This window comes from Daphnia pulex, chromosome 4 (genome assembly GCF_021134715.1).
Source record: "Daphnia pulex isolate KAP4 chromosome 4, ASM2113471v1".
Taxonomy (NCBI): Eukaryota; Metazoa; Arthropoda; class Branchiopoda; order Diplostraca; family Daphniidae; genus Daphnia; species Daphnia pulex.
The window spans coordinates 1,776,322-1,793,178 of record NC_060020.1 but is presented as its reverse complement, the minus strand read 5'-3'; the positions used below and the strand labels follow the sequence as shown (position 1 = coordinate 1,793,178).

Sequence of the window (16,857 nt, the reverse complement as noted above, 5' to 3'; positions counted from 1 at the left end):
GCTATCAAAATAATATTTAATTTCTTATTATTTACCTTTACCCTATAATATATGTCCGTTTGTTTTCTAGAAAAGCGGTTTCGATTTGAACTGAATTAAACTGAGAGACGGTGGCGAGACGGTGGCGACATCTTGCAGTAAATTTTAAAAATAAATAAAAGCAGACGACACTTTTCACAATAGTCATTATTTGCCAATTTTTCCCTCGTCCAGACACGTGTTAAAGCTCAACGGAAAAATGAGTAAAAGTAAAGTTAAATATTCATCAAGCAAGGAATACATTGATGAAAGTAGGAATGAACTCGTGCTGACAGAATTCGAAGTTCTTAATGTAATACTACATAACAGAAATCTTCCTAAGTTCAACCAAATTTAATAATAAAAATAACTATTTAGGCTGAAGCCACAGACTTCCCAGGAAATCATCATGGGTTTGACGACAGTTGGAGTTTTGAAAAGTTCAAAAAGGTTCTTCTAAGAAAAGTTCTACACTATAAGTAGATAAAAAGAGAGCATTACCATTTTTTCTGATTTTGTAGAGGCTCAAAATTAACATTGTCCGCATGGAAAATATGGAAATGGAGTTTGATTTGATTGGTGTTGATCCAGCCATACCAAATGCTTTTCGTCGTATTTTGCTGTCTGATATTCCCACCATGGCCTTCGACAAAGTCTTCATGTTCAACAATACCTCAATCATCCAAGATGAAGTCTTGGCCCACAGACTGGGACTGATACCATTGAAAGCTGACCCAAGATTGTTTGAATTCAGAGCTGAAGGTATACTCCAAACACCCATTCTTTTCTTTGTCACCTTACTTCATATAACTGAATCTTTGTTACCCCATCTCTCATTTTAGATGATGATACTGGGACTCCTGAAGATACACTTGAATTTGAGTTAAAAGTGAAATGTTCGTGGAATCCTCAAAGGACTAAAGATCATACAAATCCTGAACACTTGTACAGGGATTTCAGAGGTAAGAAGGGAAACTCAAACCTTTTTTTTTCGACAGAATGCTGACCTACTTTTTTCAGTTTTGACATCTCATTTGAAATGGATTCCACTGGGTGGCCAAAAAGATATCTTTACCCCTGATGCAGTTGGACCAGTTGACGATAACATTCTAATCGCAAAAATGAGACCTGGTCACGAACTTGACATCAAATTGCACGCAATGAAAGGGACCGGACGAGAACATGCAAAATTCTCACCCGTTGGTTAGTTTTATTGTTTTTTTTTATGATTAAGAATTTTTGGACCGAGATTTAAACAAAAACTATTTTTCTATTTTCTCAAGCTACCGCATTTTACCGTCTCCTACCACAAGTGAAACTTCTTAAGGAAGTGGAAGGTGAAGCTGCCCAAAGATTACAAAAGTGCTTTTCCCCTGGGGTTATTGATTTGGTCGACTCAGGTTTGCTACATACTATATTTTTTCTTCTAGCTTAATTAGTGTGAAGCACTACCTTTTTATTCTATTTCAGGTGAAAAGAAGGTTGCCAAAGTCAACGATGCCCGATATGACATCTGCAGCCGCAACGTATTCCGTCACGAAGATCTAAAAGAGGACACTGTAAAGCTGACCCGAGCACGCGACCATTTCATCTGTAAGTATTGTTATTGGATTTTTGCTTATTCCTTACTTTAGCGATGCATTTGAAAATGTGTTTAGTTTACATCGAGTCTACTGGAGCACTGGCGCCGGAGGTCCTCTTCACTGAAGCCGCCAAGATCCTGTCACAAAAATGCCGTGTATTTTTGGATGAATTGAAGAATGGACTGTAGGAATGGTATCCTAAATAGACGCGTTGATTCATGACGATTACGCATTATTAGTTCACCTGGAGGCGTTTGTGCCGTTGATATAGTTATCACCCAGGATTCCAGCCGAGTGACCCAGAACTGCATTTAGAAACCGAAACCGGAGCTTTTCAAACGGAAGGAAGGGAAGACTTATTTAAAAAATTTGAGGGGTGGAGGCGAGCAACTAATTCTTCCTGGTTTTACGGAAGGATACCTATCCTTTTTCATATGTTCCTTTCCATCGCTATTTTTATTTGCCTTCTGCAACAATGGCTTCTGTTTGTTTCGCTACTGGTTTTACGAAACGTTGGCGCTAGACTTGCTAGATAAGCTGTAGTAGCCTCTTATTGACCTTGGATCCTAAGGTTTTGATTGTTTTGGATGTGAACCGAGATGTTCCTCCTTCTAATGTTCTTCTTCCTTCCTTCTCACATTTTGTTTACACCGCCAATTCGTTTTAGCCCATTGTGGAATATGCGTAGGTGGTGCCAAGAAAGTCTAGGCAGATGAGATGAAGGAAATGGGAAGAAGAACAAGAAGTGTATTCTGTTTTGTTTTTTATCTCCTCTCCCTTTCTCTTTCCCTTCTTCTTCTTCCTATTTTCTTTTCTCTCTTTCTCTTAAGTCTATTTCTCATTGACCGTGGCATCTAAATTTAGTGCTCGTGGAAGCTTGTGGAAGCTTGCGAGCTTGTGGAAGAGTTTTGTTTCGGACGTAGAGCACTCGGGTCGCTTTCCATCTCCACGTTCACTACAAGTACAGTCGACGACGCACTCTGCTTGGTGGCCGGACGAAAGAAAAACCGTCTCCCTCAATCAAAAGACCCCTTTCCCCCATCTGGGCCGATCGTGAAGTTGTTAATTAGGGAGATCTTTTTTCTCATTTGGACTTGGCTGGACAACAGAAATTGGGTAAGAGAATGCCTCATATAAATTTATGCCTATGATTGTCTATTCATTTTTATTTCGGTTTTGAACCCCTATCGTTTCCTATTTTCATTCTTCGGATCCGGAGAAGACGATTACGCAATGGCAGGCTACTACTCCAGTCAACGAGGATATGGTGGCTCCTACGGTAGCTCCTATGGCGGTTCATCATCGTCGGCCTACACGTCATCCCTGCGTAGCAACTATATGCCGGTAAGTCTCCCATTATTGGGGCGGTTGAAATCCCCTCAACTGTTTTCTTTTCTTCGTTCATTTTTTGCTTCACAGCCAAACCAAAAACAACAAAAAAAAATTTTTGTTTTTTGCTGTGATGACAAAACTAGAACGTCGCCAACTAAAAACGAGTGAAGATATTAGGCCGTCTTTCGTGCAGCGTCAAGTTTTAGGAGCCAAGTTATTAGAAAATGCAAAAGATAGGAGGATATCTCGTAATGGGAACAATAGAAGATGCGTTTTAATGTGATTGTGTGTGTGTGTGTATACGTGAGTGCTCCTGACGCGAAGACAAAAGAAGAAGAAGGAAGTGGATCTCGGTTGAGTCTCTGGCATCGCAAATCACAGCCAAAAAAGAAAAAAAGGAACACAGCTTCATTCCTCCTTTTATTTTTGTGTTTTTCGTGTTTTCATAGCATTCACAGCTGACATTTTGCGAAATGGGTGGGCAAGCTATCAGTAAGATTCACGTTGGCACGAGGGAGAGAAGAGTGATGGGTTGATTGCTAAATGTCACAAGCACATATCCCGCGATGTACTGTAAATCGCGATCGCAAAACGAGGGAAGGATGAGCGTGGGCGGTGTTTACGCCAACTTCCTTCCTAATAGATCCTAGTAATCCTGCGCTCCCAGCACCTCCGGGGTCTAATTTTGGATGGACCAACACCACGTGATCTTATCCCGAACTTTTTTGTGTGAGTTGATTTTTCTGATTTTTTTTTTCGCGTCCAGTTTAAAAGTCTCGTGTTGTTTGTGCCAACTCATATCGGCCAAAAAGTCCCGTCGCTGTCTTATTTGGATCCCTTGCCGTACGTAGAACTTGGTCGTTGATCTTGTTTACCTTATGTTTTGCTTTTGGGGAGTTTGTTTATTCGAGTCAATGTCTTCTTCAGCACGTACGGTGATACTAGGGTCTTGGGCTAGGACTTGGAAGAGAATGCGAGTTGGGTACGTCGGAACGCCAGAGACTTCCTTCTTGGATTCGATCCTTTTGGTAACCGTTTCTTGGCAATCAGATCGAGTACGTCACGCCAAGTTCAGCCAAGAATATGTAACACACTTTCTCTCGTCAAGTTCTTTTGTTTCTTTTCTTATATTTTGCCAGAAGTCGATTCTGGTCAACAATGCACGAGTTAGGAGACTACGGCTGGATATAGAGGCTGGTGGGTTGAATGTGCGGAAATGATTTGGGGAATGGTGTCGAGTCTCGGCGACCGGGAGTCTAAGAATAACAGAACGAATCATAGAGTCCATCAAGCCTGTCAAGTGAGAAACAGCGGCTTCTTTGACTGCACACATTTCCTTTGTAATTGAATGCCTTCTCGCACAAAGAATAATACGAGTGGTTTGAATGGAAGGAGGGGGGGGATAGAGAGAACAACGATGGCTGGTGCGATAGCGGAAGGGAGACACGGAGAGAAACGGTCGGGCGTGTCAAAATGATTGCTTTTTCGGTGTCGCCAAGCAATGGCCAAGAAAGCAGGCGTTATGCTTCGCGTTCGCGCCTACCAATTGTTATCCTTCACTTCCAATGTCCGCCCTTTTCGCTAGCCGCAATCGCACGCCGTCATTCACGTTGACGTCCTTTTGCGGATTTTCACTGGCCTTAATAGGCTTTCAGAGCCCAGCTCCAGACTATTACTGGTGTCTATTGCCACATGTAGTGTCTCGACAGAGTTAGGAAGTCGACGAGTGATGGAAGAAGAAGAAGGGACGAGCGAACCAGATGAAGGCGGAAGCGAAAGAAAAAAGAGAGAAGCGAAATGACGAGTTTGAAGATATTTTCACTCGAGCGAGCTTTCTCACTTACTCACGAGCTTTGCGACATGGAGTTTATTTGGGTAGTGGCCGCCTATCCCGTGTGGTTAATGACGTTGAACCGACGTCTTATCTTATTTCTCCTCATTTTCTCCCTTGCAAACGCTTGATGACGGACACGGCAGAGTCGGTCGGGCCTGGATATTGGAAGAGAGGCTCCGTCTCCGTGACCCGTTTGCCAGGCAATACACGCGAGATTGTGGGCCGGTAAAAAAAAAAAATGGCGTTCAAAATTCTCCTCTTTCCCAAAAAGAAAAAAGGTGGGATAACAACAACAAAAAAAATCACGCGCCCGACGCTTTTGTAAAGAGTTTTGAGTTCTTTTCGGCCCCGTGCGGACGGGAATAGAAACGGACGCCGCGCACCGTAGGAGAACCGGACGGTAGCGGCGTCGGCAGCGCATTGGTAAAAACAACAACACAACAAAAGGGTGTTCTGCACGGCCACTGGCTTTTGCAGGACCAAACAAAAAGAAACGAAAAGATCCGGACTAAAATAAGCTCATGCAAGAGGAGGTAGGTAGGTGTGGGAAGGGAGAGTCTTGGATCTCGAAAAGAAATAGCCAACTGGAAAACGTATGCGAACAAGACAGGAAGGAGATGCCTGGAATTGTTAGCCTTGTTTATGGACGCTTTCGTGTAATTCAACATTCTCCTCTTCTTTTTTTTCTTCCGTCGATTTGATCGTGATTTAACAATTGCGTGAAACTTGTCCGTGAAAAGCGACGACAACAAACTAATGAATACCGTCAGCTTCTTTGGAAACAGTTTTAATGAACAGAAGAAAACTGTTGTGTGGAATTTGTCTTGTGTTTGATTATAGGCGTCGTACTGGAGCGATTATCATCCGCAAATGTATTCGTCATCGTATTCGCCTTATTCGTCTTATTCATCGGCGTATCCGCGCGCCTCAATCTATTCAGTGTCGTCGACTCCTCGGGTAAGTTGGCCGTCCGTTCGCGCCCGCCCGTCCGCTTTTTTTTTGCCTGCCCGTTGACGGCAGTAACCGAAAATAGGTTCTTGCGCCACCACTCACACACAAGCTATACTACTGGCTATACTTTTATCTCGTTTTCGCTTGGCTCTTTCCATCTCGGCTTTTTTTGTTTTGTTTCACTCATTACTTATTTCTTTCACTCTCTCTCTATCTAAACCTCGTCCGCCGGTCATTTTCGCTAACGGCTTTCTGGCTTCGCTAAAAACCCCGGATAGTTCCGGACATGTAGACCGGATGTGAGTGTGCAGATTTATCGTCTTTCCGCTTTTTCGTTTTCTTTAATACCGCTGACAAATGCCTCGCCTATGCTCGTAAATATCAACAACAGCCAAATCCCTTGGTGATATGCCGAAATATCCATTGTCGCCTTCCATAAAAAAAAAAAGAATCAAAATAAATTCAGGAGCTAGTACTACTACTACTACTAATAATAATAATAATAATCGACTAATCTTACTCACGACAATACATCGTCCCTCTCGATCGGGATTGAAAAAGTGGGGTGGAAGGGAAAGTAATGTAACGTTGGTCGAATAAAACAAAAACGATCCCACAATCCTCCAGCCAACTCCTTTATGGACTGGAGGCTATTAATAAAATCCACTCGGTCTTCTTTTTCGGCTACTACTTGTAAGAAAGTCTTGACATCCCATTTGGGCATCTTTCGAAATTTATCCGATTGCATTAGACTGTAACAACTCTGATGATTTACATCATTGAGAGGCATTTTTTTTGCACTCGTAAAATGATCACACTGTTTATTATCTTTCTGCCTCGGTTTCTTTTTGTTTCCTCCCCCACCATTTTTCTTTCTTTCTTCTGTGGAATTTTACAGAAACATGTTCATGTCGTTTGTGTGGAGCACAACGAGCGTAGATCCTGTCATTACAATGTCCCAGGATTGCCTTTGTTCTAAAGCAAAGATAGCCGAGGAGCAACGTACTCGAGCAATTCAATCCAGCTAATGCCTGGGAATGCGGAACGAGTTAATTAAGGACCCACAAATAAAATCAAAAATTGGATATGTGATGGGATTGGGTCGTGAATAGGGGAGTCTGTCGGTGGCGGCGGATTGGCGATTGGCCAGCAAGAGACGGATCTAGTGGAGGAGAAGGTTCTGCACAACGGCGTGATAATAATTAACGATAGACACGGACGTCGGTTAATCCAGATTTCGATGATCGATTTGATTGCAACTACATATTTGAAATTTTCGTCCATTTAGAGTTTGAGTATTTATTAGCCAGTCATTTTATTGATTTTTGTTGTCGTTTCCTTATTCATTCAATTATTCATGACCGATTGTTTTGAATAATTACTTGACGTAGTGATAATTTACTCCCGAGTGGCTTCGCCATTTGGCCGACCTGGACTATTGGAGGTTAGAATTGAAATCCCATTTTTTCTTATTGAGCTTGGGTTAAAGATGATTGAATTTTGTAATTTGATTGGTTTTTCATCTTTTGTCGTTTTTATTTTATTCTTAGCCTTAATTATAATCCCAACTTTGGATGATTGGAACCGCATCTTATGTATCACTAAACTAAGCTTTATCGATTGCCAGCAACTACCAGTAGGAAAGCCATGCCAATGACCCACCGAAATTGGCAAAAGAAAAAGTGGGATTTGCTGAACAGTAGTTTTGATAAGAGCCCCTGATAACGAATACCGGAATAACGAAGTGGAGTTTTGTCTAATTAATTGTTTCGTGATGGCATCACTCGCTGCGAAAGCTAATTACTGCGTGGTGGTATAAACGTGCGTCTGTCGCTCACGTGAGGGATGCCCCCGTCCACCCTCATTGTTCACGTGACCGTGAGACACAAGTTAGTTTATGTTTCACGACGTTTTTTCCCCGTTTCTTATCTGATTTGTTTCTCTTCGCGCGTCATCAACTTTTACTTTGAACTCCCGGGGCGGGCGAAATGATCCTTTCAAATCCTGCGCTCTACCGTTTCGCCGGATGCGACCACCCTCGAAGGGCGTGTTTTAGACCACCGTCGCCGCCGTCGCAATATATTGTGAATGTCTAGCAGAAGGCCTGGGCGTGTACACATAACGCGCCGTTGCCCCCAACTTGGCACGTCCACGACCACCAAGTCCACGGTCACGTCGGTCACATCTGTACACAGAGAAACGTGTCGTGCTGGGGAATCGCGTACATCCTTTTGTTTCTATATGCACCTCCTCAACTTCTTCTTAAACTATTAAAAGAAGACTCCGACAGTCTACAGACACGATAGTTACACAGACCCGCTGTGCACTTTGTATAGTCCGCGAACACGCACCGACGTCGACAAAGCTTTCACCAGCTTCGTTTATGATGTAGGAATGGATATTGTAGAAGAGGGAGGGGGTGGATACGACGAAAATCCTCATCCCGCACACATCCTTTCTGTTTTTACTAGCCTTGTAGCTACATCGCCAGCTTGTCTTTGCTGTTGTAAGGGAAAGGCAAATAGAATTGCGGTCATAAAAAGTGAAGAAGAAGAAGTCAGCACGTGCCGTCTCAGGTTAATCCTGCGAGACCTTTAGGCAATTTCTTTTTTGTTTTTCTTTGGTTTCGCCTCAACATCTTCTTTGAGTTGGAATTTTGCACTTGTATCCGCCTTGCTACGGGTTTTTTTTTGTAACGCCATCCATCAAACCTAAATCCAACGCTGTCCCAAAAGTTTCTATTTCAAATCGTTTCGCTTTCTCCCATTCACAGCGTGACCTGCATATGATTGCTGTGTGTAGAATTTCTGTCCTCAAGGACGCTGTATCTATTTGGTAGTTACAAGGCTTTCAAATCGGCTATGGCTTAATTTACCAGATCTCGTCAATTACTAATTACTCTTGCACACTAAAAAAAGTTCTAATTTAGACCTTAAGCTTATTGAGAGATACTGATTCGTTGATATTCGATAGATTTTTGTGAATAAATGATTTCCACCAGCCAACGTTTGAAGTTGGTTTTTATAAATTTATGCTAAAATCAATAAATTGCTCCGTTAATTTAGCAGTAAATAGAGTCCAATTGCAATCGACACCGATGATGGAATATTGATTTGGTCTTCCATCAACATGTCGGTCTTCATCGTCATTATTTTTCAATTAAACGAACATTTTAATTAATTAGCCAATTGGAATTCTATTTAGAAAATATAGTTTCGTTTGCTTTAGGAAATAGTTTTAATTATGGAGCTGTCTTCATTGCAACAAGACCGAAAATTGATCACCTATTGATCGCATATGTCCTTTTAATTTCGTGCGAAAGGTCACGCGTTTTTTTTGTGTGTATTTCTTTACGTTTTGGAACACGCACATAAATCGAGCAGCACTTAGTGACAAAGATGTCCTTCCACCATCTACCAGGACTAGGCAAGGTACATACACTTACTCTACGTACTCGTATTTCTGTTGGAAAGCTTTCTATCGAATTGGGTGGTGAATCTAAACCGATCGCTTGACGACTAACCGCCGTGCCAACCGTTAACGAAAATCAAACCGAAACCAGATCCGCTATTCTCAAACGCTATTTACTGCATTCCCCGAAAAGTATTCTGTACTCGGTTTCATATTTATTGGTTGCCAGGTAATGAGCGACAGTCTATTCCGATAACCTCGACTTTCAATTAACTCGCTCTGTTACCACCTCGGGGAGGAAAAAATTGTGCAGTTACATAACCAACGATAAGGAAGCAGAAACGACCGAACACTGCTGGCTTATCTAAATTTACCTGAACCTAGCCCGTTTTAGTCCTGACTCTTTTATGGCCTGTGTGCAAATATAAAGCGCGCATTAAATGGCTTTTTTTTAACCACCTGATCGACTGTTGGGTGAAGCTGTATAATAACTCTATACCGGTTTCGCCACTTTTTTCCTATTGTTATGGGAGGAAGCCTTTGTTCGGCAAACGACACACAACCTTCATTCATTTTTGAAAAATGCCAAAAAAATGTGCTGGCGCACGATCCCATTGACGTCATAATATACGTGAAGGTTCCATTTCACTCTCTTTCTCTACTCTCTTTTTTCCTTTCAACACATCCTCAATTCCTGTGGGCAAGGGTTGTCTGGCATGACCTCGAATCGATTGGCGCAATCAAGCGAAAATGATTTGGGAGGAAAGAAGGGCAATCGAATCACGGGGTTTATGGACGAAACTGATATGCCAACTCATTTCTTCTTCTATTCTTCTTTACACAAAACGCTATATTGAGGCTAACCAAAAGTTCTTTTGTACATTTCACATAGAGCTCTTTTGGTAATGATTATGCACAACCTTCTATTTTGAAATTTTATTCATCGCCAAACAATATATAATCCCCCAAACAAATTTCTTGTTTCCATTACTCAAAATGGTGAGTCGAAATAATAACAGGCGCGGCTCGTTCAAATCGCAAAACGATTGGCAGTATCAATGGCGAGAAAGAGAAATCGCCCTTTTTTTTATAATAACATGCGCGCATGGTTGTTTTCTCTTTGTTTTATTTGTGCTATTATTCTCTTTCCCGAAAGAGGAAAAAAAATCCAATCTTATTCGTTACAAGTTTTTTTCTCGAGTGCTGTTTCCTTTTTTCTCTTCCCACGAAAAACTTTGTTGTCCTCTTTGCTGTGTGTTTCTCTTAGCTTTGAATGGGCCCGTTCGGTCGTAATTTGTTGCTCCGCTGGGCGGGAGGGAAACCTTGAGTGGAAACGAAACTGTACCGCCTAAAAAGAAAGGAATGTCAATAATACAAATGCTTTTGATGCGCATACTATACATAATTTAACACGAAAATTAACAATGGCTCAACTCAAAATGATAACCAACTCCTTCTTGCCGCTGAAATGCCAAATGCTTTTCGCTAATCAGATCATGAATGTTTAATTGTTCGTCGTCGTCGTCGCTCTAATCGGCTTTTTTTCTAGGCGCAAACCTATCACGGATCCATCCCCAGGATCGCCCACCAACGCTTGACGCCCTCGGCCCCACCGCCCATGTACTCGGTGCCGATGTCTGCCCACCGGATGAGCGCTCTCTATACCGACGCCATGGAGCCCATCATGATCCAGGTCGTGCCGAAATACAATCCCGCTTCCTACTTGGAGGATACTTTTGCTTCTTCTATGCAAGTAAGTCGTTTATCGCTTTTAAATCTCTGTGCCGGGTTTAATGGCTCCAACATTGGGGGAATTTAGAAACTTGGAGGAAATAAGAAGAAGAAAAAAATCCTTGTTGAACGATGTCGTTTTCCGCCATTTACCCTTAGAGGGAAAAGGAGGACAAAAAAAGATAGGACTGATGATGATGATGATGTATTGTCAGGCTGTATGAGTCTACTAGATCTGTAAGGTCGTTGGGAATAGTCACGAAAAAATGGAGGCAACTAACCGTTCGATAATGTAATCCATCTAAAATGTTATGGGAAAAATGGTGAAGTAAGGGACGAGAAAAAAGCGGGAGCAGCTAAGGCCGGGCTGGTGCAATTTTTATCAAGAATAAACCGGGAATTGGGTTGGCGGTCGATATGGGACGCGGGATCCGCATGATGCTGAATGACGGACAGTTTTGGCAGGTCTATCCATTCACGAACGAATCAATAGTAAGGTCACGTTTTCGCCGTCGTCCGTCCAATTCAACGTTTTGTTCAAAGAATATGGAGGAGGAGGACGCATTCAATGGAGTAAAGGCGGCCGCCGTTTCGCAAAATGCGGACAAGACAATCAACTTTCCTGGGAAGCGAGAGGATTTAGCGGCGGCTATTCAACTTGTCTATTGGAATGGAGAGCTGTTTATCGCAGCGGGCCCAACGTCTGCGGCGGACTTTGTCCGGCACTCAAAAAGATCAGAGAAGAGGAGAACTCTCTATATATAGAGTTACTTGGATACATCTTCTCCATTTTCCCATTCTCGTCTGCCGGATTTCTGGTGAATTATTGTGTCTTTCAATTGACATCTACTCAAACAAATTCCCTATTGCAGGAACTTTTTTGTCTATTCTTCTTCCCAGATTTCCTAATCGAATTTTGATACGATTCACGTGCTCCTGTTTTATTCTCGTCACTAGGATATCCAAGAAGATATGCGCAATTGGCGTTACGCGGCCTCGTCCGTGCTCAACCGCTACACTCCGATTAACAATTACCACATGGAACCGTCTCAATTGGCCAGCCGCAACTCGGCTCGGTAATGAAGCAAAATGAGCAAATCTCGACGTGAAAACTAATATCATCCATCATTTGTTTCTTTTCTTTGTTTGTCTTCAGGTACCTGAGTGGCAGTAGTGACTACGACAGAGCCAGCTCTAGCTCGTACTTCCGGCCATCGTCGTTAAGGCCGTACGAGTCGTCGTCGTTCGAGTCCCCCAGTTACGACTCCCGTCACTCAATGTACTTGTCCAGCCGTTCCAGCAGGGATTCGGATTCGCACAAGGGAACGATCGGTTAGTGGTTTGGCTTTGCTTTCAATTTCAATGAACGTTACGAATTCTTTCTTTATATAATCGAAAATAGTTTAGTTACAGTCGGAAAAGAGTCAACTTAATTCTGTACACGTTTTTAAAAGACTAGAGAAAATGTGTTTCTTTAATGGCCTTGTTTGTTAAGTCCAAGCTTGACACCATCGTTCATGTCCGGGTTGGCTTCCGGTCGACATTATGGGGGAACTGAAGGGACTCTTTTGTTCAGTCTTACAACACCTTTCCAAATTTCAGGTGTCGTCGGATGTTTGTGGAGCACGTGCAGGTGCTATTGCCCCTCACGTGTAAAATTATTGATCTGTCCCGAAATCGATGTGAAAAGACGTCATTGTATTCCCTAGCTCTTGTTTGTTGTCTCACTGTTGCAAACGTCATCCTAATTGTTGTTTTTGTTCTCTCCTTTTTTGTTTTGTTTCTTTTTTCCTTTGCGTGTCGCTTATTTTTAACTCATTAATCACGTAACATGCGAATTATTAACAAGGTAAAGGTCATTTGGCCTGCATCTCCTACGCAGGGCATTACCCGCAGTCGAAGCGCAGCGTTCCAAAGTTCTCCGAGGACGACAGCAAAATCAAATGCGGAATCTCTTTCCTGTCCACTTACATCCGGAGTTCGCGACGGGCCCACAGTTCCGGACCAGGTGTGTTAACGTCTCTTCCGCCTGTCCTGATTTATGAGCGAAGGAAAACTTTCTCGTTTGATAATGAGACATTCCCAATTCCTCTGCTCGTCTTCCACATAACCTTTTCATTTCCTTCACTTTCATACCCAATAAACCTCGTCTCTTGCATTCAAGGCAAGGATGCGAAGCGTCTTACCCCCCCAAAGCGGGAAAATTTCAATTGGCCCAAATTGATTCGTTTAATTAGAACAAGTCTGAGGCAATCCGCACGAGCATGCGAATGAAATTCGGGAAATGTTATGCGCTAATGACAAAAGGCCACCCGCATTTTGCCCCGAGGGATTTCACTGTCGGGAGAGAGAGAAGCGGATCGCGCTCGGATGGTGTCTCCCCTCATCCGTAATCCCATCCTTGCCCCCGATGCTAATCTTCTCGTAGTGCCGGAGAAATTGACTGCGCGTGTCGACTAAATTCCGCACGTGTCTCCATTTCAGTTCCATTTATTTGCCTGTGTTTTGTTTTGCTGTTTTCAGTCGTCTACACGACCAAGGATCAGCGAATGGCTCGGCGAGTGGATGCCAGGAACCGCATCAACGAGAAGAGGGATCCCGAACGCATCGTCGTAAGTCCCCCCCGTCGATACACTTAAATGAGCCTAAGCTATAGATATTGTACAGACCCTTATCAATGTTTCAATGGCTATGGCTCCTGCACCTCGTCCTTATTATTTACCTCCTGGCTTGCTTGGCGGCCATTGCCAAGCAACGGATCCCCACCCACCCAGCACTCATCGATCCCGCTGGCGACGGCTTCTTCTTCCTTCCTCGACTCGTCTGTTCGTTTATTAATGACGGCGGCGCTCCTTCATGATTGACGCACCGGCATTCTTCAACCTGTCTCTCTATTGGCATACCGAAAATGCTTTGCCTATATTCTCCAGGCTCCCAAAACTCCACCCAGCCCCACCCTATGACATGCCAGACTAGACAGACAATTTATTCCATCCAAGATGGATGGACGCAACAATCGTTCACCGTTTATAAATGCGGAATGCGCGCGTCCTTTTTTTGTTTTGTTTTCCAACAACAGGATCGCGTGAATAAGAAAGTGGCCCAAGCCAACGAGGAGTTGGCCAGAATTGCGGCGGAGGATCGCAAGGCCCAGATGATCACCAAATACGAAGATGAGCCGGAGGACCCGTGGGATTTGCCGGCGGAAGAAACGAAATCTTCGACTGTTGCATTCGCCGATGACGAAGTCCAGCCGGAAGATAATTACTACGCAGCGGAAGCCGAGCCAGAGCCGGAAGCTGAGCCTGTAGAGGAAGTCAAAGAAGTCAAGAAGAAGAAGAAGAAGTCAAAGGTCAAAGAGCCAACCCCCGAGCCGGAACCAGAGCCCGAGCCGGAGCCAGAGCCGGAACCTGTTGTCGAAGAGGAGGAAAGTGCCCCAGTTGAAGAGGCACAGCCGGAACCCGAACCCGAGCCCGAAGCCGTAGGCTATTTCACATCAATTCAATTCGATTTCAGTCCATTAAGGTCATTTAACTTTTTTAAAATTTCAGGAGCCGGTGGTAGCTGATGAGGAAGTCGCCGCTCCCGAGCCGGAACCTGAGCCCGAAGTGGCCGAACCGGAACCGGAACCTGCAGCTCCAGTCGAAGAATCATCCGACGCCGTTCCCGAGGAAGTCGCAGTAAGCACCGAATAATAAAACAAAAACAATCAACACTAAATAATATTAATATTAATAATAATAATAATAACTGGTTTCGTTTAATTAAAACATCTTTTAATTAACAAAACATCACATTACAAACCAAATTTTTCAAATTCAAAACTGACACACATATGACATATGCTGAATAACCCAACGGACGAGTTTTATTTTTTTTTTTTTTTTCTCTTTTTTATTTCCTTAATTTGACTGGGCATCAGTCGTCCATTAGAGAGGGAAACAAAATTACAATCAAAACAAGTGTCTTGCTCTGATGTGTTCCTCCCTCCACTCACCGGGGCGGTCTGTCGCACAATTTCATTCAAACAAATAACCGCGCGAGCTGCTTTGAAATTTACTTAATTATTGGCACACACAAACCAACACACACACATCCATTACACAAACACTTGTTATTTCCTCACTGATTGATGAGTGCCGAATCGTTCACACGAAGACAATGCGCGCGTGTTGCAATTCATTTTTATTTAATTTCTCTTTTTTTTTTGTTTCGTTGTTGTGGCTTCTCTCTATTATATAGTATAATATTATTTCATGCTCCTTTTTCCCCCTTCATTAATATAATCCACATTCAACGGGATCGCTTCAAGAGAAAAAAATGAACAACATCAGGATCGGTTGTATTTTGATCGCTATTTGAAATAATTTTAACTATTTCACCATGTTTCCCAGCGGTAGATTTTGTTTTTTTTAGTGACGATATGATTTCTATCCCCTGGTAGTGCATCACCCCCACTATCCTCTCTAATGATCACAATCACAAAAGTTTATATAACAAAGCGCCTTCGTTTTACTATCATATTCTTCCTTGGAAATATAATTCTTTCAACTTTCACTCTCCTCTCCTACACACTGTTTTATTTTTCCCACTCGTGAAATTTTTCGCTTGGATTGGACACATCATTTATTTAACTCTCTAGGAAATATTCATAACCCCGAATGGCTTTTTCTTTTCCTTCCTAATTCTGCGAGACGTTGACGCCATCCAACACCAAACCAACAACAACAACAACAACAACGGACTGTTCAGATTTCTTTTGATCGATTTGTGTTTGGAATCGTCAAGGCTTCGGAGGACATTTGGGGCGGTGAGGAGGAATTCACCTTTAAACGAAGCAATAATCCAGAAGTTGAAGCTGCTGCAGCGGTTGAGGAGGAGGTGGTGGCGGTGGAAGAACAACCGGAAGCGGAAGTGACAGACGTAGTCGAAGAAATCGTCGAGGAAGAAGTTGTGGCGACAGAAGAAGCAGTCGTGGAAGAAGAGCCACCAGTGCCAGAACCGGAAGCGATCGAACCCGAACCGGTGGCGGAATTCACCTGGGGTGATGAGGAGGAGCCCATCCGGAGGAAAACTGAATCCGCCCCAGTGGAAGAGTCCATCGACGACGAACAGCCGACGCCAGAAAATCCTGTCGATACCATATCGCCAGCTGATGAAGTAACCAACGAAGAAGAAGAAGAAGTAACTACCAGCGTTGCTCAAACTCACGAAGAAGATGAAGAAGAAGAAGAGGAAGAAGAAGAAGAGGAGGAAGAAGAAGAAGAATAATTGCAAAAAGACCTGGCCGAGTAGTAATAATTGAGTTCAGCCTTTATCGGCCAGATACTGCAATTGGCAATATTATTTTCATCACACGTTTCTCACTTACATATTCTTTTGACTTCCAACAAAACAAAACAACCCCCCCCCAAAAAAAAATCTTATTAATATTATTATGCCGAAATTGTGAATGTTTTATTTTCTCGTTTGGTTTTCCTTTTTATTTTTTTTTTCTGAATCGGGCGTGTGAGTATTTCTATTGATGCGTTACTCGAGGCGCTAGGCGACCAGTGTGTAACAATCATTAATATTCTGTTTTGTTGTTTTGGCAGCAGACGCACATACATTCACTTTCACGCGCTGCACGCAACCTGGACCTCCACACACACACCTTCAATATTACATGTGGGTTCTTATAATGTATTCTCTCCTTTTTCTTTTCTTTTCTTTTCTTTTCTTTCTTTCTCTCTCTGCCTCTGTATTTGTTTCTTCAAGTCGTTGCCTTTTATTGCCTTATCTCATCTCTGGTTTTCCAGCACATAATATGACCGTGTTCGTGTTCCCGCCTCTACATCACTTTTTATTTTTATTTCTTTGCGTTATTTTTTGTTGTTTTTTCCTTCTCGATGACTACGCGAGAAACACCACCATCGTCAGCCAGCGACGAAAAGGGAAATGAAGAAAAAAGGAGATTAGCTTTTGCACGATCTGGTGGCTCCGTGCGAGTTGCTCTAC

At 42.9% G+C, this 16,857-nt stretch overlaps 2 protein-coding genes across 10 annotated transcripts; both read left to right on the top strand.

The window, feature by feature from the left end:
* The first annotated feature begins 174 nt into the window (after positions 1 to 174).
* Positions 175 to 2,707, top strand: LOC124192863 (DNA-directed RNA polymerases I and III subunit RPAC1-like). Of its 2 annotated transcripts, XM_046586377.1 has the most exons (9): positions 175 to 331; positions 397 to 468; positions 540 to 780; positions 861 to 980; positions 1,039 to 1,221; positions 1,302 to 1,418; positions 1,489 to 1,611; positions 1,677 to 1,794; positions 1,873 to 2,707. In XM_046586377.1, exons 1-8 carry the CDS (start codon positions 239 to 241, stop codon positions 1,787 to 1,789), a joined length of 1,062 nt encoding a protein of 353 aa, XP_046442333.1. In that variant the 5' UTR covers positions 175 to 238; the 3' UTR covers positions 1,790 to 1,794; positions 1,873 to 2,707. The 2 variants fall into 2 exon arrangements, with proteins under 2 accessions (XP_046442333.1, XP_046442332.1); XM_046586376.1 differs by lacking the exon at positions 1,873 to 2,707 and having other exon boundaries at positions 1,677 to 1,823.
* Positions 2,574 to 16,693, top strand: LOC124192862 (sodium/potassium/calcium exchanger 1-like). 8 transcript variants are annotated; one of them, XM_046586369.1, is made up of 12 exons: positions 2,574 to 2,717; positions 2,824 to 2,945; positions 5,608 to 5,724; positions 9,102 to 9,149; positions 10,679 to 10,882; positions 11,818 to 11,936; positions 12,017 to 12,192; positions 12,743 to 12,868; positions 13,384 to 13,472; positions 13,940 to 14,341; positions 14,412 to 14,540; positions 15,649 to 16,693. In XM_046586369.1, exons 2-12 carry the CDS (start codon positions 2,835 to 2,837, stop codon positions 16,129 to 16,131), a joined length of 2,004 nt encoding a protein of 667 aa, XP_046442325.1. In that variant the 5' UTR covers positions 2,574 to 2,717; positions 2,824 to 2,834; the 3' UTR covers positions 16,132 to 16,693. The 8 variants fall into 8 exon arrangements, with proteins under 8 accessions (XP_046442325.1, XP_046442324.1, XP_046442323.1 ...); XM_046586368.1 differs by having other exon boundaries at positions 12,716 to 12,868; XM_046586367.1 differs by having other exon boundaries at positions 12,710 to 12,868.
* Positions 16,694 to 16,857: the final 164 nt, after the last annotated feature.